Source organism: Pyrus communis, chromosome 6, assembly GCF_963583255.1.
Source record: "Pyrus communis chromosome 6, drPyrComm1.1, whole genome shotgun sequence".
Classification (NCBI taxonomy): Eukaryota; Viridiplantae; Streptophyta; class Magnoliopsida; order Rosales; family Rosaceae; genus Pyrus; species Pyrus communis.
The window spans coordinates 12,740,152-12,762,268 of NC_084808.1; the positions used below are offsets into that span (position 1 = coordinate 12,740,152).

At 36.4% G+C, this 22,117-nt stretch overlaps 2 protein-coding genes across 8 annotated transcripts in view; one reads left to right on the top strand and one right to left on the bottom strand.

Annotated features, from left to right (window-relative positions):
• LOC137736841 (calcium-transporting ATPase 10, plasma membrane-type-like) overlaps positions 1-16,805 on the top strand; it is a 30,150-nt gene extending 13,345 nt beyond the window's left edge. For 3 of the 7 annotated variants that reach the window (XM_068476128.1, XM_068476130.1, XM_068476126.1), the window contains exons 3-36: positions 750-937; positions 4,126-4,280; positions 4,847-4,963; positions 5,050-5,092; positions 5,437-5,765; positions 5,885-5,974; positions 6,400-6,469; positions 7,134-7,204; positions 7,292-7,375; positions 7,465-7,542; positions 7,634-7,705; positions 7,907-7,990; positions 8,070-8,152; positions 8,266-8,374; positions 8,499-8,554; positions 8,845-8,887; positions 8,996-9,079; positions 9,433-9,570; positions 9,683-9,748; positions 9,847-9,945; positions 10,268-10,378; positions 10,735-10,902; positions 11,069-11,128; positions 11,783-11,947; positions 12,074-12,190; positions 12,381-12,479; positions 14,113-14,250; positions 14,410-14,510; positions 15,143-15,188; positions 15,307-15,432; positions 15,775-15,882; positions 15,966-16,057; positions 16,222-16,321; positions 16,414-16,805. In XM_068476128.1, the coding sequence (XP_068332229.1) occupies positions 4,140-4,280; positions 4,847-4,963; positions 5,050-5,092; positions 5,437-5,765; positions 5,885-5,974; positions 6,400-6,469; positions 7,134-7,204; positions 7,292-7,375; positions 7,465-7,542; positions 7,634-7,705; positions 7,907-7,990; positions 8,070-8,152; positions 8,266-8,374; positions 8,499-8,554; positions 8,845-8,887; positions 8,996-9,079; positions 9,433-9,570; positions 9,683-9,748; positions 9,847-9,945; positions 10,268-10,378; positions 10,735-10,902; positions 11,069-11,128; positions 11,783-11,947; positions 12,074-12,190; positions 12,381-12,479; positions 14,113-14,250; positions 14,410-14,510; positions 15,143-15,188; positions 15,307-15,432; positions 15,775-15,882; positions 15,966-16,057; positions 16,222-16,321; positions 16,414-16,425 (3,300 nt within the window). In that variant the 5' untranslated portion in view covers positions 750-937; positions 4,126-4,139 and the 3' untranslated portion in view covers positions 16,426-16,805. Of the gene's footprint in view, positions 1-710; positions 938-3,753; positions 4,281-4,846; positions 4,964-5,049; positions 5,093-5,436; positions 5,766-5,884; positions 5,975-6,399; positions 6,470-7,133; positions 7,205-7,291; positions 7,376-7,464; positions 7,543-7,633; positions 7,706-7,906; positions 7,991-8,069; positions 8,153-8,265; positions 8,375-8,498; positions 8,555-8,844; positions 8,888-8,995; positions 9,080-9,432; positions 9,571-9,682; positions 9,749-9,846; positions 9,946-10,267; positions 10,379-10,734; positions 10,903-11,068; positions 11,129-11,782; positions 11,948-12,073; positions 12,191-12,380; positions 12,480-14,112; positions 14,251-14,409; positions 14,511-15,142; positions 15,189-15,306; positions 15,433-15,774; positions 15,883-15,965; positions 16,058-16,221; positions 16,322-16,413 lie in introns of those variants that run through there. The other 4 variants (XM_068476129.1, XM_068476127.1, XM_068476131.1 and 1 more) reach the window with 3 other exon arrangements.
• LOC137736842 (choline monooxygenase, chloroplastic) lies at positions 16,703-19,899 on the bottom strand. Its single transcript, XM_068476133.1, has 10 exons — positions 19,582-19,899; positions 19,262-19,307; positions 19,032-19,167; positions 18,617-18,691; positions 18,322-18,522; positions 18,099-18,194; positions 17,699-17,820; positions 17,498-17,591; positions 17,110-17,160; positions 16,703-17,035 (listed from the first exon to the last, which is right to left on the bottom strand). The coding sequence occupies exons 1-10, from the start codon at positions 19,838-19,840 to the stop codon at positions 16,898-16,900; spliced, it is 1,218 nt and encodes a 405-aa protein (XP_068332234.1). The 5' UTR covers positions 19,841-19,899; the 3' UTR covers positions 16,703-16,897.
• Positions 19,900-22,117: the final 2,218 nt, after the last annotated feature.

The window sequence follows — 22,117 nt, forward strand, 5'->3', positions numbered from 1 at the left end:
AAACTTAAATATAAGCTCAACTTACCTGGAGATGGTGAAGTACATTCATCGACAAAGAATCAAGACCGTCTTCTACGTACTCTCAACAAACTAGAATGTTTTAAAACCTAAACCTTAACTAATGAGAATCTTTCAGAATAAAGAGTAACCTAAAAGATTAACATCAGAACAGATTACTTGGACGTCAAATCATGCACCCTAAGCAGTGCCAAAACCAATTGACAAGCAAAGGTCACCCCACCTACAGCGCACACAGATCGAAAGAAACTGCTAGAACTCCCTTTCCACTTATAGTATATATGCATATCTATCAAAAATAAAATAAAATATACTATATATGCATATATGACATAGTTGTTAACTATAAGGAGGTGAAAATCAAAGCCAGCAGACACTACCAATTGATTTAGCTGATTTAAGTACCGTCTGCATGAAAGGTTTCAGGCCGATTCATGTACATTTTTGGTTTCGAATACTGCAAAGTTATTCTTTATTGATTTAATATTACTTTCTCTAAATTAGGAAACGTTTTTATTAAAATAAGCAGATTATTGCATCATTTTTATATCTTTCCACCTAGCTATACATGCACAAATTCCTTTCCAATCCACTGCAGCTAGAACTTTTTTGGAGTTAGGTTCCACCCTAGATATTTTAGCTTATATACATAATTGCTGCATCCAGTTTACATTAGTCCGTTTTAATTGCAGTTTTACACATAAATACTTAATTACTGGAGATTACTTCAGGCATGCGCAGTACTCTTAGAGAAGAATAATCTATATACATGCATGCTGGATTATTTAGTAGAGGGAATATGAAGGCCACCTCAATTATATGTAACATCTCAATCTTGTTGACGATGCGGAGATATTGATCAGGCATGCGCAGAACAACACTTCAGTAGTAGCTGTTCTGGATATTCTGCAAATTTCAGGTACGTATTATAATTTAGGGTTCTTTAGATATAAACCCTTGAAACTCCTATTTTCCAAATAAAAACCCATCTAAATTTAAACATTCAAATAAAACCCAAATTTCAAATAGCCTACCATGTAGACAAATATATGACCAACTATTACAATACAATTACAACTTATGCCATAGAATCCTAATTTGGTCAATAAATGTTATTACTCATCCTAATTATGATGAGCAATTAAATCCATATGGATATTTTACCTTTCTTGTATCATAAATATTAGCAACATATATAAATTAATTTACCAAATTTAAAAGAGAAAGACAATCTTGTACGGAAAAAATAATATTGTTTGAATTATGTAATTACCTACATACAAATTAATTTACCTACTTATAAAATATTATACTAATTTACCTACTTATTAATATTATACTAATTTACCTACTTATTAATATTATACTAATTTACCTACATTTAAATTAATTTACCTATTCCAAAAAAAAATAAAAATTAGTGATATTAGATAATGTTCGAATGTTGTGGGTTTGTGCTTGTAGGCAATTAAATAAACTTTTAATCTAATGCACATAAATCATGTAGGTAAATTAGACCATTTTGAAAGTAAACTAGACCCTTTAAATTTTGGTTTGATGTAATAGGTAAATTAGACTATTTTGTAGGTAAGAATTGTGCGGAACATATAGCTTTTGTTTTGTGTATTAGGGATTGGAATATTAGCCGAAGCTGTTTTAGGTTTATTGTTGTGTTGGTAGGTAAATTAACTTATATATGTAATGCACAAAATTATGAAATTAGTATTATTATTTTTCAATTGGCACGTTATAACAATTTGAAAGTTAATACATTGAATATACAATGAATGGCATGAATTATTTTGTAAAATATATAAAATTAATTAAATGGATATAACAAGTAACTGATCCAAAAACCCCATCAAAGTATTAATAGGGGTAGTTTAGGCATTCGAAAAATACACAATTTGAAAAGTCAAACTTAATTAAAGAATTTGTTTAATTGGAGGGTAGTCAATGGGTTTTATTCAAGAAAACAAAATGAGATGGGTTTTAGTAGAGGAAAATATAGTTTCAAGGGTAATATTAAAATTTCAGTATAATTTATTTATCTTTGCTTTCATTTCATTCATATCCAGAAAAAAAAATATACGTATCAGATTCAGACCAAGCAAGAAAAATCTAATAAAACTGCCACAAGTCATCCCCATACTCCTTATTCCAAGGTACAAAGTTACTGTTCCAAATTGCCACAGGTCATCTCCATATGCTGCCCCGCCGTTTGCTTATCGAAACTTTCGACAGTCAGCTCTGCCCTTCAACACGTCAACAATCTATCAAACCTTATCGACATCAAAATATAGTATAAACACAAGTGTGATCAAGTCATGAATAGTGATGTTACAACCGGGTCTACCGTGTCCTTTTGGCCGACTCAACAATCTTTCCATTGCTGCCATAGTTTTCTACACCTTTTATAGGACTTTATTTTCTTGCTGCCATAGTTTTCTACATTTTTCAGGAGTCACTCAACCAAATTTCTCCCTGGAAATATTAGCACCCGTTTTTAGAAAACTTTTATTAGTTGAATTATTGCATCATGACCACAACGGAGAAAAATTATTGTAGGTAAAACTTGAGCATCACCATTGATTCTTTCCTTGCTTCCAACAAACACCATGTAAATTCCGACCTCACTTGCAAGAAAAAAACACGATCACCTGATTCGATTCTTTGCTTCCAAGAAACATCTTCCTAACTTGCTCCCTAATAAGGAAATTAATTATCCCACAGAAAAAGGGAAAAAAGAAAGAAAAGAAAGGTGAGCAAATGAAAACCAAAGGAATCAGAAAACGCACCCCCACGTACGTCTAAATCCAAAACCTCTTAAGCAAATGACACAACGTGCTTAGGGTGACCCCCCACCGACTCTTGAGGTCTCCCCCACCGCAACTACCACCACGCCGAACCATGTGTCATTCGCAATCACAAACGTGTTTCTTCACCAAAACTCCCTCACTCGGTCACTTTTTCGTGTAGGCAACAATAGTACTACATGAATGGGGTGAGGGAGTGGACGTCTTATAACTTCTCATTTACAACTGAAGAAGAATACCATTAGATTATCTCTTATCTATTTACTTATCGTCTTTTTTTTTTTTTTTTTTTTGTTTTCGAAAAACTAAAACTTCAGTCGGTCACAAAGATTCTTGACTTGAGCACCTATCTCTTGTCTATCCAATTATCTTCCCCTTTTGTAAGCTAAAACTTTCACTTTGATTGAAAGATTATTGACTCGGGTGCTCGTTTCTTATATATCCATTTGTCTTTTTTCTTCATAAACTAAAATTCAGTTTTCTAACCATTTGATTTGTGCATGCAAAAAAACGCATAGTGCTACTCTCTAAGCATCCATTATAAGGTATACGCTAGTGCTATTCTTTAATTTAAATTTTGTCATGAATAAGCCGACGTAGATGATCAAGAAAAATCTACATAAATTAGAATATCAATACACATGTCGTGGAGAAGAGGATATAATCTAGGGTCCCGTGGAGAAGGCTTAGTGGAGAAACCCTAATTACCTTTTTAACCCTTTTCCAAAATATCTTTATCTTCAACCGACAAAAATATTAGACTACAGAGTCGACAAAATTTAAACCCAACCACGATGTAAGAGACCCAACCACGATGTAAGAGCAACACTTTTCTCTACTACGACCGTCACTTGCCAAAATATCTGTTTTTACTGTGCGTGGTTTGCTAATATTTTTTTTTTATATATTCTGAGAGATAAAATAAAATAGGAAGGGACGGAGGGAGTAGGAAGTTGTACGGCAGAGTCTCGACTGTACAAGTGAACCCCCTATCCAGCTCTTATAAATTGTAGCCAAACATTCCGGGTTTTCGTTTGGAACCCTAACGTCTCTGCCAAGTGCGGCGGAGCGAGCGGCGGTTCCAGATAAGTCTTGAAATTTCGGACTGGAAGTTGCACTAGTTTTTAGTGTGACGAGCATTCGAGTTTTCGAAAATTTGAAACGAAATTAGAGATTAGAAAGCTGGAAATTGGGTTCGGGGAGTGAGAATTTGGGAGCGTGAGAGGGGTTTCGAGTGGTTGTTAGGGCCCGGTGGTTGAAGAAACTAACGGCGCCATCTCTCCTGCGACAGGTTTTTAACGAACGATGAGTCAATCGAGAGGCTCACGGGCGGATTTGGAGGCCGGCGGCAGCCGCTCGGGCGACTTGGACGACGAGTCCTCGTCCAGTCCTTTTGACATTGCCAGAACTAAGGATGCTTCGGTCGAGCGCCTCAAGCGCTGGAGGGTATGCTTTCCAATCTATATAACATTTTGCAGTTTTACAGTCATTTTTATATGTATTTACACATATATTGTTTTGTTTCTGCAACTTGTTCTTCATCTCTGTATGTATGGATATGTATATGTTTATGTTGTTTTGCGGGTGTATTTTTGGTCCACTGTTCTATCTGTTTGTGTATCTGTAATGTCGGTATTCTGTACCGGATGGTAAATATCTATTATTAGTGTAGTTGCTCCCTCTATGTGAATAGATTAGTCTCAATTTTTCAAGAAGAAGGGAATACTACTTTCCGAATTTGTGTTAGGTTTAGTATGGCCAGGGTTAGAAGATTAAACCTATAAAGTAGTGTTGTACAGTTGAAAGAAAAATTGGAAAATTGTTGGCAAAAAGTTCTACGAGTATCTTTTTTGATATGGGACTCGTTTTTAATAACAAAATCAATAGAATTGGAAATATCTTTTGGGTGCGTAGTTTACATTGTTACCGGAAATCATTTATTTTGTTCTATTTATTTGATCTGATCTTTTTTATTGACCCTTCTGGCTGAACTATGTTTTGTTTTGTTGTAGCAAGCGGCACTTGTGCTGAATGCTTCTCGTCGATTCCGGTACACCTTAGACTTGAAAAAGGAAGAAGAAAAGCAGCAGACGCTAAGGAAGATTAGAGCCCATGCACAAGCCATACGAGTAAATCACTTCAAAATAAATGTGTCTTTAAGTCACTCGTGTACTATCACTATCCTAACATATGATTTTTCTTTATTTTTAAATAGGCTGCATATCTTTTCAAGGAAGCTGGAGACCAGCAAGTGATTGGTACTTCTTTTTCTTTATTCCATTAGATTTTTTGTAAATATTATCCGCAGAAAAAAATGCAACATTATTGTAAATATTCATTTTCGTTGTTTGAAGGGTATTACCCTGTTTGTTGGGTCTAATCCTAGGGCGGTATGGCAATTTTTTTGTCATGTTCTGTTCATTCTGGTTCATTGTCATTTAGATTGTAGTAGGATTTGTGAGGTTGCATTCTTGTTTCATTTTTTTAGGATTGTGTTTTAGAGATCTCTCTCATTTGCTCCACCATCGTGATGCATAAATTCTGGTGTGGAAACTGTTCTCTGTGGTAGTTCTGGAGTTAACTTGTTGCTTCTTATTTTTAGGAGTCGTAGTGCCAAAACCAAGTTCTACTGGCGATTTTCCAATTGGACAAGAGGAACTAGTTCCAGTGACGAGGGATCATAATTTTGCTGCTCTTCAACAATATGGGGGGGCAAGTCCACCACATAATCTCTTTTGTGATCTGAATTGGTACATCAACACTATTGCTTATTTTTGTTCTGTTGTTTCCTTACATCAGGTCACAGGCTTAGGGGACCTATTGAAAACAAATCTCGACAAGGGAATTCATGGAGATGATGTTGATTTACTAAAACGGAAAAATGCATTTGGGTCGAACACATATCCTAGGAAAAAAGCAAGAAGTTTCTGGGTAAATTTGCTACAGTTGTGAAATTTTGAAGTTTCCATTTTTGGATATAATAAGAAAAAAGAAGAAGAAAAGTTTGTGCTGTTATAATATATTTCTTTTTTCTTTTGTCTGTCTGATAGAGATTTCTTTGGGAAGCTTGGCAAGATCTTACTCTGATCATTTTGATGGTAGCTGCAGTGGCTTCTTTAGCGCTGGGTATAAAAACAGAGGTGAGCTGGCATTGGCTTCTTAATAGCTTCATCCTTAATGAGAGTAGGATGTGAAACTTTTAGGGTGTTCTTATGAATATCTGCTATTTGGGGTGATTTTTATATTCTGATAATGTCCTGTTTGTTTTGGAGTCTGAGTTGTTGTTGTAGCATGATTTGTCTTTTCTTAAATAGTGCAGATTTTGATTGCATGTATTGCGAGGGCCATGGTGTTCATTATTAGAGAAATGACCTCTATCATTACCACAGATATAGTGCTTATATGGTTGCAAATCTGTCACTTTTTTGTGGGAATGTTGATGATTTCATAATCATATTTGGAGAAAAGTGATATCACAAACCCTTGTGAATCTCATTTTATTTATTCATTTTAAATACGAAATTTGTTTATGGTGTTCGTCTTATGCATTCTTTGAAGCTTACAGGGTATAAAGGAGGGATGGTATGATGGGGGCAGCATTGCTTTTGCAGTTCTCCTTGTCATTGTTGTTACAGGTATTGAGTTAGCATGTTTATTCAATGATGTCTAAAATGTATATATTTGATTGTCATTTTTGTTTCCAACGTTTTAGTTAATTTGCTTGTAGGGGCTGGTGTGTTGATGTACCAGTCAACTTGCTTTAAATATTAGGCATATATATATATATATTATAGATGTCTAACAGTTTTGTTTCTTTCCCTCTCCATATTCAAATAAAATTCTGTGAATATGCTCAGCAAGTTTTGTACTTATTTCCCAAAAACTAATTTGAGTGAAGACTATTCATGGTGGCCAGAATACATCAATTCCACATTTGAGCACATTATTTGACACTAAAGCCTTGAGTTCAAAATTTATTCATCTTTTCTATATATATGTGTGTGTGTGTGTGTGTGTGTGTGTGTGTTTGTGTGTGTATATGCGTGTACACTTATATATATATATATATAATATCTGCCATTATTAGAGCGGATGCTATGCATGTCACTCGTAGCCGTATATGGGCTTCTTACAAATTTGGATGATGTTTAATCATTTATGCTATTTTGTGGGGTGTTTAAGCATATGTCAATCATGAGCTTATACAAGTTCATTACTTGAATTCTAAAATAAATGGGAGTTTCTATTAATCTGAAGTGGTACACACTCATCAGTTTTTCCTATATTTTTTACCTGCAGCCGTTAGTGATTACAGACAATCTCTTCAGTTCCAGAATTTAAATGAGGAAAAGAGAAATATACATTTGGAAGTGAGCTTCTGGTTCTCTTCACTGTCAGTTTATGTGAATTTTATTTCTTCTCATGTGCCGATATTTAGCTTTGGAGGTAATGTGCAGGTCATTAGAGGTGGTAGACGTGTTGAGGTCTCAATTTATGATCTAGTTGTTGGTGATGTTGTACCCCTTAATATCGGCGATCAGGTATGCGCATTTGTCAGTAAATGTTTCATGTATATTTCGCAGTTGCATTCCAATTGAAAAGTTTATTAATATTGTGATTCTATATGTAGGTCCCTGCTGATGGCATTTTAATAACTGGGTACTCACTTGCAATAGATGAGTCGAGTATGACTGGAGAGAGCAAGATTGTGAGCCTCTATACATGTTCTCTAGCCTTGTTTGAACACTGACCATTTATTTTCTGTAAATCATATGATGTATATATTTTCCTTTTTTCAGGTTCGCAAGGACTCCAAGGACCCATTTCTAATGTCCGGCTGCAAAGTAGCAGATGGAAATGGTACTATGCTGGTAAAGATTCCAATCTCTCTTTTCCTTTTCCCATGATACATATATAGATTCATAATGGTTTTTCTAGAGTCAGTCAATGCAATATCTGAAATCTTTCTGGGTACTGAAACTTTTTTTTGGGAGGCTTGTCTTTATTTGCTGCCCTTGTAATTTTGAAATAGAACTGTCAATGTTTTAATATTATTATCATTGTTTCTTAAGGTAACTAGTGTTGGGATTAATACTGAATGGGGAATGCTCATGGCTAGTATTTCTGAAGATACTGGTGAAGAAACTCCTTTGCAGGTCAGCGATGAACTTTTAACTTGAATATTTTCATTTGATGTATGGAATTATGTACTCAAACATATACATCTTTGAATAGGTGCGTTTGAACGGGGTTGCGACTTTCATTGGTATTGTTGGACTCACAGTGGCTTTTCTTGTCTTGATAGTCCTGTTGGTTAGGTATATTCCGATCTTCACTAGTGACCCCTTCTCTATGACAGTGACTTGATTTATGATAGAGTACTATCACTAGTGACCCCTTCTCAATGACAGTGACACTTGAACTTGTGCAGATACTTTACTGGCCATACAAAAGATACAACTGGAAAACCTCAGTTTACCGCTGGAAAGACAAAATTTGGAGATGCCTTAGATGGAGCCATTAAAATTGTTACTATTGCAGTATGTCAATAACTCCTGTGTTGTTTTCAGTAAATACTTGCCCGTGATGTTTCATTGTTTACCTGATTATTCAGTTTAAATACAAGCGTTTTTGTGAATTTGATTAATCTGAAAAATGTTTTAGGTCACCATTGTGGTGGTTGCTGTTCCTGAAGGGCTCCCTTTAGCTGTTACCTTGACGTAAGTCTGCTCATTGTTTTGTGCTAAACCTGTTTTTCTTTTTCTTTTTTTCCTTTTTAATTTCACCCATGTGTTACACTGAGTAACCTGCTATCAGAAAAATGATTATTTCGATACTAAGTTTTCTGTACAATGTGTTGTGGCCCTGGGCTCCCCGCAAGCCAAACATAAAATATAAAACTATTCTTTTATCTTCTTTTGTAAAAGGATACTTTTTTATTGCACACATTCATCTTTCTACGTTCCTCATTCCTTACTTTTCCCCCTTTCATTCTTTGGCTATGACACAGGCTTGCCTACTCAATGAGAAAAATGATGGCAGATAAGGCCTTGGTAAGTCTAATTGTCTTTCAGTCTTGTGCCTTCATAGATTTTTAAGTATATGTACTTTTCTTAGGGTTAGCATATAATAATTTTGGGACAATGGATCTCTAAATGAAGGTGCGGAGGCTGTCTGCATGTGAAACCATGGGTTCTGCAACTACAATCTGCAGCGACAAGACTGGAACCTTAACATTAAACCAGGTGGGTATAACTTACACTACAATGAGGTTCTAAATGGAGTTCTAAATGCCCAGTTTCTCTTTCATTGTAAAATATATGACGGTCGAGGTGTTGAGGTCTCATCAACTAGGCTAGTTCAGATGAAGTTAGTTTGAGCGTTCAAATCAGCTTAAGTGTTGTCTCACTAAGAGAAAATTTTAGTCAATTGGTGTGGGTGTTTTGAGATTAAAAAATGGTGGTGGGCGTGAGCAGAACAAATGTTATGGACATTTATTTCTAATTGTCTCTCTTGCTCTCTCTCCCTCTCATTCTTTTGTTCTCTAGCTTAAGATTGCTAATGAGTGATATTTTTCTCTACATTTCTTCGAGTATAGATGGCTGTTGTTGAGGCTTTTACGGGTGGGAGGAAAATTGTTCTCTCTGGCGATAAGCCAGACTTGTCTCCAATGCTATCATCTTTGCTTATTGAAGGCATTGCATTGAATACAAATGGCAGTGTTTATATGCCTGAGGTATGCTTAAAGTATTTGTGTTGCTTTCTTGTTAAGATTTTTAAGCAGAATATTGAGTGGTGAAGGCTTAGGTTCAGTAAGGTTGTAATTTGCTGTTTCTTCCCTTTTGTAGACTGGTGGTGATATAGAGGTTTCTGGATCACCAACTGAAAAGGCAATTCTGCAATTGGGAATCAAGGTTCTTTCATTTGGTTTTCCAATTCATGTATCTTGCTACTGCTCATGGGTTACTTCGTCCCTTGAACTCACCACTAATTATTGATAACTGGTTTGCAGCTCGGAATGAATTTTGATGCCATAAGGTCTGAGTCTTCACTTCTTCACGTGTTCCCATTCAACTCTGAGAAAAAACGAGGTGGTGCTGCAGTTAAATTGGTAGGGAACTTAAGAATCTTACCTTGCCACACTAAGAGTTCTTGATTATATGGTTATATTATGCGGATCTTAAGATAGTACGTTTTGAATTTTGTTTTAGTAGTTATGTATTCATTATTGTGTTTTATTTGTTACCTTCCTGGTTGCAACAAACATATCAGGAATCAGGATGATTTTAATATTATACGTTCTCTTTTGTAAAATGTCTTCATATATCAGTTACAGTACATGGGGAAGAATATTAGTATTCATTGTTTATAACTTCTTTTGCATTCAAGGGAGCTGCAAGTAATGGTTGATTTCCTTTTTTCTATCTGTACAGCCCAATTCCGAAGTTCATATACACTGGAAAGGGGCTGCTGAAATAGTCTTGGCCTGTTGTACAAAGTACCTGGATCCAAATGACAATTTGGTAGCTATGGATGATGAGAAGGTAGGAGAAAACTTTGGCTTTTACGTAATAAAATGATAGTTAATTTCTGCATCTTCTTTAGTGAAACACTTGTATAATACAGTCTATTTTTTCTTCCTCTAATTTAGTCATTCCTTTCCAGCTTGAGATGATTTTAACACCCTTTTAATTTTTTGTGATCGTGCAAGACATTATAACCTTCTTTTAAGCTTAAAAGACAAAATTTGAACTTGTACAAATTATCCCTAATATCAATTGTATGAATCTTGTTCCTAAACTTATTTTCTCACTACTTTTGTGTTCCTTTTATGGTGACTTTGAACTTTGGAAGTTTTTGTCTAATATTTCATTTTAATGAAATATGCCTTTGTCTGCAGTCAAAAATTTTCAGGAAATCAATTGAGGATATGGCGGCTCGCAGTTTGCGTTGTGTTGCCATTGCTTATAGACCACATGAATTGGAAGATGTTCCAACTGATGGACAACTATCTGAGTGGGCATTGCCTGATGATGACCTTGTCTTGCTTGCTATTGTTGGTATAAAGGTAGTGCGTTCATAAATTTAGACATTGTATTGCTAACTTAGATGAGGAGCATGTAACATTTAACATCCTCTGTTCTAAGCTGATATGTTGCTTCTTTTGGCACCTTCCAGATTTGCATTCACTTGTAGTTTGTTTAAATTTATTTAGAGAATTGAAAAAATTGCAGGATCCTTGTCGGCCTGGGGTGGGAGATGCAGTGCGACTATGCCAAAAAGCTGGTGTTAAGGTATTATTTAGTAACATCTATGTGAATGGTCTTTCGGATTTTTGATCTTCATAAAAAGGGTGTTTATTTTCAGATTAAGAGTGTTTATTAGGCCGGAGAGAACAGAAAGGGTTCAGTCCCCAATTTGTAGAAAGCCCAAAGATTCTATGCTTAATAAGTTCAGCTGTCAACTTGTATAAATTGCTTGTTTATTGTGCAACAATGGTAGATCAACTTGCCTCTATGTTTTTCATAGGGCTGTCCTATGCATGTTTATTTATTATATTGTTTTGTAGGTTTTTTATTTTTCTTTATATTTTTTCAGCCTCCACTTGCTCCCTCAGTTCTTTGCTCTTAAAAATTGTATCATTATTTTGAGTTTTATACACTTGGTCTAAATGCAGTTGTTTTTGCACTGGTTGTAATGTCATTATGTGTCAATGTATGTCCTATTATGGTTAAAATTTAGTTAGGTTCAGGTACATATCTGTATCTGTAGTTTAGTCGTACAGTAACTGTAAATCAGAAGAATCAATTTCATTTATAGAAATTTGGTAGTGTTTAAATATTCTTTTCATAAATTATTTTCTGGGTATCATTTTAAATATTGTTTGGAGAAAGTGAACAACTGGATGTTGTATCTTAAATTCTCCTTCCAATCTGAGAATTTTGTAGGTGCGCATGGTCACGGGTGACAATGTTCAAACTGCGAAAGCAATTGCTATGGAATGTGGCATACTTGCTCCAGATTCAGATGCTACCGAGCCAACACTCATTGAAGGAAAAGTTTTCCGTGAACTTTCGGATAAGCAGAGAGAAGATTATGCTGAAAAGATTTCGGTATGATCTGAGTAATTGGATATCTACTTGTATTTACTTGCATATTGTTTCTGGTGACATATTTTGATGATTGAAGTGTGAACACCAGATTTGAGGAAAATTGGTTCTTTTTTGTGTAATGTACAGGTGATGGGGCGGTCTTCCCCAAATGACAAGCTTCTGCTTGTGCAAGCATTGAGGAGAAGGGGTCATGTTGTTGCTGTAACCGGAGATGGCACTAATGATGCTCCTGCACTGCATGAGGTTTGTCAAATGTTTTAACTTCAGTTTTTGTTTGTTGTCTTTTTTGATTTTATTGTAGCAGTCTAATGTGTTTGAATCCCTGCACTAGTTTTGTAGCGGGTCATTTTTTGTCCCTTTTAGCTGTGGTGTTAAATGAGTTTATGTTCTGATGGTTTTTTTTCTTTTGGAAATAATCCACATACGAGTTCAGGCGGACATTGGTCTTGCAATGGGTATTCAAGGGACTGAAGTTGCCAAAGAGAGTTCAGATATCATTATCTTGGATGATAATTTTGCTTCAGTTGTGAAGGTTAGTAACTGTATGAACATTTTGCAGTTTTTCTTAGTAATGTCGTTGTCTATTGTATTGTAGCACTCTGTTCTATCTTTCTGTTCATAACTCCTTTCTTTAATAGACATGTTGTCTAGTGCTTTAATTAATCAGTAACATAAACACAAGCTCATTCTTTTAACTGGACTGTAACAAAAGTTCAGGTGTTTCATTCGGTAAATTCCATCCAACGGATGATACATACTTTTAATTAATTTATTACTTTGTTCACTCTCAGTTCTCACTTCTAATTTTTCTTGCATCCCCCTCACCCTTCAGTGAATAGGATAGCACTCAGTGTGCATATATGGTGTCCAGATGTATAACTTTTCCACATTAGGCTCGCATGCACTGAATTTTGCTTTTTGTTTAGTCATACAATTGCAGCAAAATAGCATATAGAGTGCATTGTCAAGAATATTGCTTCAATAAATTGATTCACTGCTAGACGAAAATGGCAAACAACTGAGAACATCAGTGACCTATTCATCCTCAGTACCACAGCGTCACTGAAAGAAATTAATGCCCAGAAAACATGAGAATTTGAAAAAGATTGAGATTATAACTGATTAGCCCATCAAAGCAATTTTATGGTGGTTTAGAACTAGAAATCTTTGGTTCTGCTTAGGTAGAAAAGGCATGACAAGTCATGTTGTGAAAATGGTTTGACTATTTCTAGAACCATCCAAGAAATCATTCGTCTTAGCCTTCCAATCTGGTCTCTTTGATTTGGGAACCATTTATACCTACAGGGAGGGTTTGTTTTGCATTGTGAAATTGGTGTTATCAGGCTGAGAGATCTCAATAGCTTTGGAGATGGCTGAGAGTTAATTCCTAGAACATGAATCTAACAGAAAATATGTTGAGATCAATGTATTAAAAGCATGAGGTGTGGGCGAGGTGTCCGAGGGATAGCCCAGTCTAGGAGCCTCACGGGACCTAAATTTTTTAATATATACACTGAGCGTACACATATATTACATTAAAAAAAGGAAGATTATTAATCAATAATCACCCTAAGCATACACACATATATTATAAATACACACACATATATATACATATATATTATATATATATATATATAAAATAGAGGATGAAAAACACAATGAGCACACATATAACAATGCAGACAACACACATCCATTATATAAAAAAAATAAAAATCAGAAAAAAAGGCAAAGAGATGATAGTGCAAGGAAAAGGTATGAGGCAGTTAAAACCCTACCCAAAATTTGGGTTTGGGAGTAAAATTAAAAAAAAAAAAAAAAAAAAAAAAAAAATAATCCCCTGAGGTGCGCCTAGGTGGCTCCGGCAACGCCTTCCGCCCGCTCCCTCAATACAGAGGTGGCAACCCTCAAGCCCAGCCTCACAGGGTGCCTAGGCGTGCCTTGAGGCGAGCCTTTTAAAACATTGGTTGAGATCGAAAAGTGGGAAAGAATAAAAAGTTGATTAAACAAAAAAAGCAGTTGTTTAGGGAGTGTCAGCATGGTGACAAACTGACCGTATGTGTATCTATCTTGGTCTATATTTTCATTATTATTTCAAGTGCCGATTCAGAAACCCAAATTTGCTAATCTTTAACAGTGTTTTGTTTTTCTAATGGTTGTAGGTTGTTAGATGGGGTCGATCTGTATATGCAAATATTCAGAAATTCATCCAATTCCAGCTTACAGTCAATGTTGCAGCACTAATTATAAATGTCGTGGCAGCCATTTCATCTGGTGACGTTCCACTAAATGCTGTTCAGGTTCTGATCTCTCTTTCTCTCTCTCTCTCTCTCTCTCTCTCTCTCTCTCTCTCTATATATATATATATATATATATATCTGTATCTCTATCTACACACACACATATATCTCTCGCCTCCATGTGTACACCTGTGGATGCCTTTCTTGTGCTTGGTGCAGCTTCTGTGGGTGAATCTTATCATGGATACTCTTGGAGCTCTAGCATTGGCTACGGAGCCACCTACAGATCACTTGATGGACAGAACCCCTGTTGGTCGAAGGTAAGATTTCTGTGATGATGGCTTCTTTTTACAAAACAAATAATAAAATAAAATCGCTTATTATACCAAATATGCTGTCTTAATCTTCGTTAGTCACCTAAAGTTTCTGAAAAGTTGTGTGCATCTTGTTTTAGTTGATTTAACAATATCATTTCTTCCCTTTTTTTTATAATTATTTTGTCATGCTGTTTTGGATAAAGTTCTTGTTTTCGTAGTGCACCGGATCTCTACCCTGAAAAGGGAGGCGAGGGAACAAGACTTGATCTTTTCTATGACAAAAATAGTTACAATATTTTGTGTCAAAGTGTGTTTCTGTTAGGTTTCCTTTTTACCAGTTACATTTATCTTTCAAGTCCTTGTCAACAAGTCATTTTGACAATGCTTACCATAGCCATATATATTTACATGGAGGAACTAAATTCTGAAATTGCAAGGCGTCAGTGGGATTGCGAGAGAAATTTCCAACTCTTTTTTACTGTGTTTTTGTGCACAGAATCTAAAAGTATAGTTTTATTGTTTTGAATGTGCTTGCCTTCTTCTTGGCCCATATTGTTGGATATTTCATGTCATTAAGCAGTCTATTTGCTTTTGGGATGGTTATAGTAATGAACCTATGGTACAATGTTTTACAGAGAGCCGCTCATAACAAATATAATGTGGAGGAACTTGTTGGTTCAGGTACATGCGTTTATTAAGTTTATGTAAATTGAAGTATTGGTGCCCTATAACGTGTATTGTCGTGCTACATACTCTACATTGTCGTTTGTATATTTGATATATTGTTCTTGAACTTCAGGCTTTCTACCAAGTCACTGTCCTACTTGTCTTCAACTTCCGAGGAATAAGTATACTGAAGCTGCATGGTCCCAATGCTACCACTGTGAAGAATACTCTGATATTCAATACATTTGTCCTATGTCAAGTAAGTCATACCTGGTTAATATTAAGTAGTCTACGTTTGTTGTATTTTTTTTTCTGGTGTCCTTTGTCAAGTAAGTATAAGCTTCTCACTTCCGAGTTTTCCTATTAAGTTCTGCACTAAGTTGCTACTAAAGTGGATTTGTCGAAAATGATATGCATCATGTCAATTCAGCTCTAATGGAATATTGTATGCATTTCTAGTGTTGTTTACCAATTGGTTGAGGATGAAGCTACTAGGGTTTATTCGTTTGTATTTTTAAGTCTGATTTATCAAAAGTATGTCTTTAATAAGTGTAATGTTCAACATACAACGTCTTTAATAAGTGTAATGTTCAACTTGCAGATTTTCAATGAATTCAATGCTCGAAAGCCCGATGAGTTCAATATATTCCAAGGGATAACCAAGAACTTACTTTTTATGGGAATAGTAGGAGCAACTCTCGTACTTCAGGTGATAGTTTAGTGCTTTTGTTTTTTTCATGTGGCTTTGGTGAAAGTTTGCATTTGTTTACACCTGGCTTTGCTTTTCTTTAGATTATCATCGTCGAGTTCCTTGGGAAGTTCACTAAAACAAAACCCCTTACTTGGGATCTTTGGCTGATTTCAGCTGTAATAGCTTTTATCAGGTGAGTTGGTGAAGATACGTTTAAAGTTTGATTGACGTTACAATGATATTTATTATTTGTCCCAAACGAACCTATGATTATGCCGTGTTTTGTAAAATAAGTAAGACACTCTGAGAGTGTTTAGTTTTCTTCTGTTTGGTTGACACAACACCTCTCCGTTGCAGTTGGCCTCTCGCTGTTGTTGGGAAACTGATTCCAGTTCCAGAAACTCCGTTATTCAAGTATTTCACAAGAATGATCCCTTGGCGAAGAAACAATTCAGAGGTAGGAGTTCTTGTATATTTCGCTTCAGGATTAAAATGTACTAGTATATTCCGAGCCCGTGATTAATAGTCACCTGCCCTTTCGTCTTTCAGGCTAGTCAGTAGGAAGTGTGAAGATATATTGCAGTTACAGAGGCGGCTTCATAGCTTTCCGGGTCTGCATCGTTCTTTTTTCGGTTTTTGGCTAACAACAGATAACATTTCACAGAATCCACGAACTAATCATGTGTTAAGTAGGGAATGTACTTTTGCAGCATTCAGCTTTACAGAAGCAATAGTCGGTTTGGTCTCTGCTCGCTGGAATTTACTTGTGCGGTTTATGTACCTAAAGAGTGATCTGGGGTTTAATAGTTTGACTTGTTTTCGAATGTTGGATGTCTGTAAAAAAGAAATATTTAGACCGTGTGTCGCCTTGCAAAATACACTCGGATGTAATGTATACAGTATACCTCCGGTGTAAATATACAGATATACCTCCGGTTACACCTACGAATTCCCATTAGGTACACATGCGACATTAAGGACTTAGAATAATACCTCCTCTAAAGAGAGTGAGAACCCAAAGGCAATGAGTTCATCATTCTGTTAGGCTCTTGTGAAGCAGGCAATGGAAATGGTGCATGGCATTCTCTACAGTCGGGGCGTATCTACCGATATTGTACGTGGGCGATTCCAAACCTCTTTGAACGCCTTCACATAACATGACATCTTCCATCTGTTGAACCAGTTGTGAGTTAAGCGCGGATAATACAAATTACATTCTATGAACCAGGAGCGAACTGATTATACCTGTACTCTTTCACTGTCTTTCAAACTTCTCTCTATAAAATCTGTGTCATCCTGAGAACCAAAAGATCAAATAAACAGAAGACAGCACAGCAGAAATCAACACGACGAAACAATAAGTATGCTGCGTGCTGTGCGAATCTTAATTGGCTCTTGTGTGACTTCATATTACTTGGAAGGAGCAAATCAGTTAGCGTGCTATGACATTTTAAACATCAATTTTTCGACGACAGATGATTGTAAGTTTATACGACATTAGAAACCTTCAATTTTAAACGTAACCCTAAATAATTCGGTGTGAAGACCACAGTAAAACTGGATAACGACATCCTAACTTAATATTGTGGATAAGAGAGACATGGATTATCAAGCAGAGTAAATTAAGTATTACCTTAAGAGAAGCTTCAATAAAGTAATCAAATCTCACTTGACATTTCCGTGGTCCCAGCGGCAATACTAGATTGGTATCCATCCAAGGTCCATACCTATGAGAAACCATAAAAAGCGTAGTTATACGAAGTTCATTGAAGAATTAACTTAGTACGAGTAACTAATGTAGCAATCATTGCACTTTAAGTCACTGATCAATTACCTATTAATCATGAAATTTGGATACACGAAAGCATACAGCGCTTTTGACCCAAGCCGATCAAAATCATTTTTTCTTTCTGTCAAGCCGCTTTCACACTTTTGAATGCTGACCTTTTCATACATCTATATAACCAACAGCAATACGTCAGATGCAAAGGCAACCAACACTGAAGCAGAACAATAAAAAAATTGAGGACCAAAGACAACGTTACTAGATGGATCTATGCTGCAAGAATAAAAGCTCTTTACAGAACTCCAGATAATGAATCCTTGGTCTGATTGTGCTCGAAGAAAAAGTCGTGTAATCCATAGTACAATTCCAAACACCTTCAGTGTTGTAAATAGAATTATTTTTGCAATTGAAGTACATATGCCAAGAAGAGTTGTTAACGGAAGCATACTGTGGTAGAGTAACCGTCAAGATTAAGACCAGATGCAAGGCCTTTATGTGCATAAGGCACGTGGTATCCCCCATCTAAGTAGTTGTCACAAAAGACCTACAAAAAGAAAGAGTAATCAGTTGTCGACTCCTTCATCCTAAACAAGGAGTCATTAAAGATTATCATCACCACTGGAAACTCATCCAGTAAGGAAAACTTTAAAGCGAACAGGCATGGAGCATACCTTCCAGTTACATTCAATCACATAATCACGTCGGCAAACAAAACTTAATGAAGTATCAATCCCGTTGTTACTCAGTACTTCTGCGGAGCTGCCAAGCCATTCATTTTGCACACTGCCTGGATCACTGTCAACATTCTGTTCCATATTGAGAAGAATAAACGGTCCCCAAGTTGCTACTTTTAGTGGTACAAGTCCAAACTCCTACCCTTCATGGCCACACAAATCAATCAAATTATCCCTCCATATTGAACAATAGCGGGAATGTAATTGCATCCAAAATAATGTTACAACATACGTGTTCATTGAAATTCTGTATTCCAGTTATCCTAGTTGCCTTGAGAAGTGCACCATCTAACCCATACGTCCATCCCTGCAAAAGGGATTGCATGCTTAAGTATTTAATCAGAAGGTAAAACCATAGGAAAGTTAACTCGACTAGCAAAATTTTTTATAAACAAAACCCTATTTCTAAGCACTGAAAGTTTTTCCAAGATAAGCAAACATAGAGTGGCCAGAGCAGCCCATATGTAATGACGTACTATAATCAAAACCCACAAGGTAAAACTTTTGCAGCTAATCAGAGTTCGAAAAATGGATTAAAAAAAACTGTAATTTCTCTACTGTTGTAATTAGTTAATTAAATTTAATATTCTTTTCCTTAAGAATCTGCTTGGAAGCAATCAGCAAACAGCAATGTAAGTGAAACTGACATGATAAGGGCAGACAAAGCAGGACTTGCGGCCGCTTCCATACGCAAGGAGCATCGCGTGATGTCGACAGACATTGTGAAAAGCTTGAAGCTTTCCATCACCATCTTGGCATACCACAAACTCTACGTTTCCCAATCTGCTGAGTTAACAAATAAATCATAACCCAAAATCCAAAAGAAAAACCAAAAACCAAACAGAACTTAACTAAATACTAGTAAAAAAGTTTCCACCTGCCAGTGAAAAACTCCCCTGCATTACTAATCTGTTCTGTATATCCTGAAAACCAACAACCATTCAAAAGTTCATAAATTTTCATTTGGGCTTTTCTCAGGAACCAAACAGATATCAAGCAGTAAAATTAAAAGGGAAACTGCCCGAAATGATCAGTTTTCAAACCCAATTACCGAAGTGATCAGATTTTCAATATGTGTCGACATCTGATCGCTTTGTTGCTAACATTTGATTTGATTTTGATCACTTCAACAATTGAAATTCTGATTTCGGATCATTTTAGTCAATTTCCCAAGATTAAATGGAATTGGAAGCTGACCTACGGCCTGCCATCCACGGTAGAAAAGGGTGTCGAGTTCGAGAGAGTAAAAGGATGGATCGGTATACCATGAGCTGGGAGGAGTCCCTGCTCTCTCTATTGGGATGGTGGGTTCGAACTGACCCACGAGTGATGGGAGCTGGGGATTGTGGAGGGACAAGGCCTTGAAGTTGCAGACTCTTCTGGGTAGATTGGGAAGAAGGTAAGGGCTTTTGGGTCGAAGTGTTTTGGGTTGGAAAGTTGCCACAGTCATCGCCATCTCCGTTGGCTTCGAGAGCTCCGCGCGCTCAGCCAGGAGGTTTGTTCACTGCTTCTGCTTTTGACTTTATTTTTATTTTTATTATTTATTTATTTATTTTTATATGACTCCTCAAATCGGAAGCATTTCATCCTTAGTTTCAGGAAAATTAAGGGTAAATAATATATAATTTTTTTTTAACAAAAAATATTATTTACACTAAAGGACGTAGGAGTAAGTCTCACAATACATTAGTAATGATGTGATTTAAATTCATCTTTGACAAAAATCAAAGACCTGTCATTTACAAATAAAGAGGAATGTCACCATAACGTTGTATTAAGTAGCTAAATAATATAGGAATTGTTGTAGGCCTATTTGACTGAACTGTATAAAGGACAGAGAGGGAGAGGGGTCGGCGACAATAGAGAGAGAAGAAAGATATGTAATTCTGAGGCGTGTGTTGTATCACCTTGTTATGCCTTTATTTATTAGGATAGGTAGAATCATTACCTTAGTAGGATTACATTTCTAAATGGAATTAAACTACTAAAAGGAATATACAAGATACTCCTAGATATACTAGGATTTACACAATCACATTCCTAATCAAATAGGATTGCAACACTTCCCCTTGAGTGTGTAAATACTTAAACAAAACGTCGCATTAGATCTTTAGCATACGAGGTAGAACAATTGGTGAAGTCGTTGGCACAATTGGTGAATGCGAGTCTCAGATATAAGAAAATAAGTATGCATTGGCGTAGTAAAACTCACAAAATCTCGCTATGGTAAAATCCAAGGCATGGGGAAAACCCATAGACTAAGGAGAAAAGTGAGAAGTATGCATAATGTCTTAAACAAACGTCAAACATGACGAAAGTAGCGAACTCAGCGAAGTATGAACATCCCTGGATGGGTGCCTCATCAAAACCTCGTTAGGTAGCAAAAACCCAATGGGAAAAATGCTCCTAATCGTAGGAAAAAGAGTACATTAAGATCAAGTGAGTATGCTTCAGGATACTCCCTCTGAGTTAGACATAACTTCTAAATAAGAGAACTACAAGCAATTCAACTAAGATAATTTATGCATACAGATTCCTTGGACGAGCTTCTGAAAATTAGACTTGGGCAATGACTTGGTGAAGAGATCGGCCAAGTTGTCTTGGGAACGAATTTGCTTGACTTCAATGTTTTGATGTTGTTATTGTTGGTGAGAATAAAAGAACTTGCACGCTATGTGCGTGGTGTTGTCTCCCTTGATGTATCCTTTCTTTAATTGCTCGATACATGCTGCATTGTCTTCAAAAATCATCGTAGGAAGGTCAACGACGGAAGAAAGATGGCTAGTGCTTCGAATATGTTCCATAACTGCTCTCAACCAAAAGCACTCTTGTGAGGCTTTATGTAGGGCGAGAATCTCAGCATGGTTCGAAGAAGTCGCAACTAGAGTTTGCTTGATAGACCTCCAAGATATAGCAGTATCTCCAATGGTAAAGACATAACCCGTTTGAGAACGTGCCCTATGTAGGTCAGACAGATAACCATCATCTGCGTAACCAACGAGGCAAGAATCAACTTGAAGATCGAGGGGGCGGCAGCTTTTCTTGAGGATTTGTGGGTGTAGAACAAGCCCAAATCTGTCGTACCCTTGAGGTAGCAGAAAATGTCTTTAACACCATTCCAGTGTCTGCGTGTAGGCGCATTGCTGTATCTAGCCAAAAGATTAATAGCGAAGGAGATGTCGGGTCTAGTGCATTGAGCCAAGTACAATAAAGCACCAATTGCACTTAGGTATGGAACTTCATGCTCCAAAATCTCTTCCTCATCCTCATTCGGACGTAAAGGATCTCGTTTAGCATCTAGAGTCTGAATGACCATATGAGTACTTGAAGGCTTCGCTTCATCCTCATTAAAATGTTGCAAAACTTTTTGGGTGTAGTTCGATTAATATACTAGGATTCTATCCGAACAATACTCGATTTCCAGGCCGAGATAATATCAAGTTTTCCTAAGATCTTTCATTTCGAATTTCGATTTCAAGTGAGCAGCAATTTCCTCAAGCTTTGCAGGAGTTCCGATGAGGTTCATGTTGTCGACATAAAGTGCAACGATCGCAAATCTAGAATATGGCTTCTTAATGAACATGCATGGGCATAGTTCGTTGTTCACATAACCCTGACTTGTCAAATCTTCACTCAGACTGTTATACCACATTCACCCGGATTGTTTCAATCCATAGAGCGATATCCTTAATCTAATTGAGAAAGTGTTTCGTGGTCTAGAACTATTTAAACC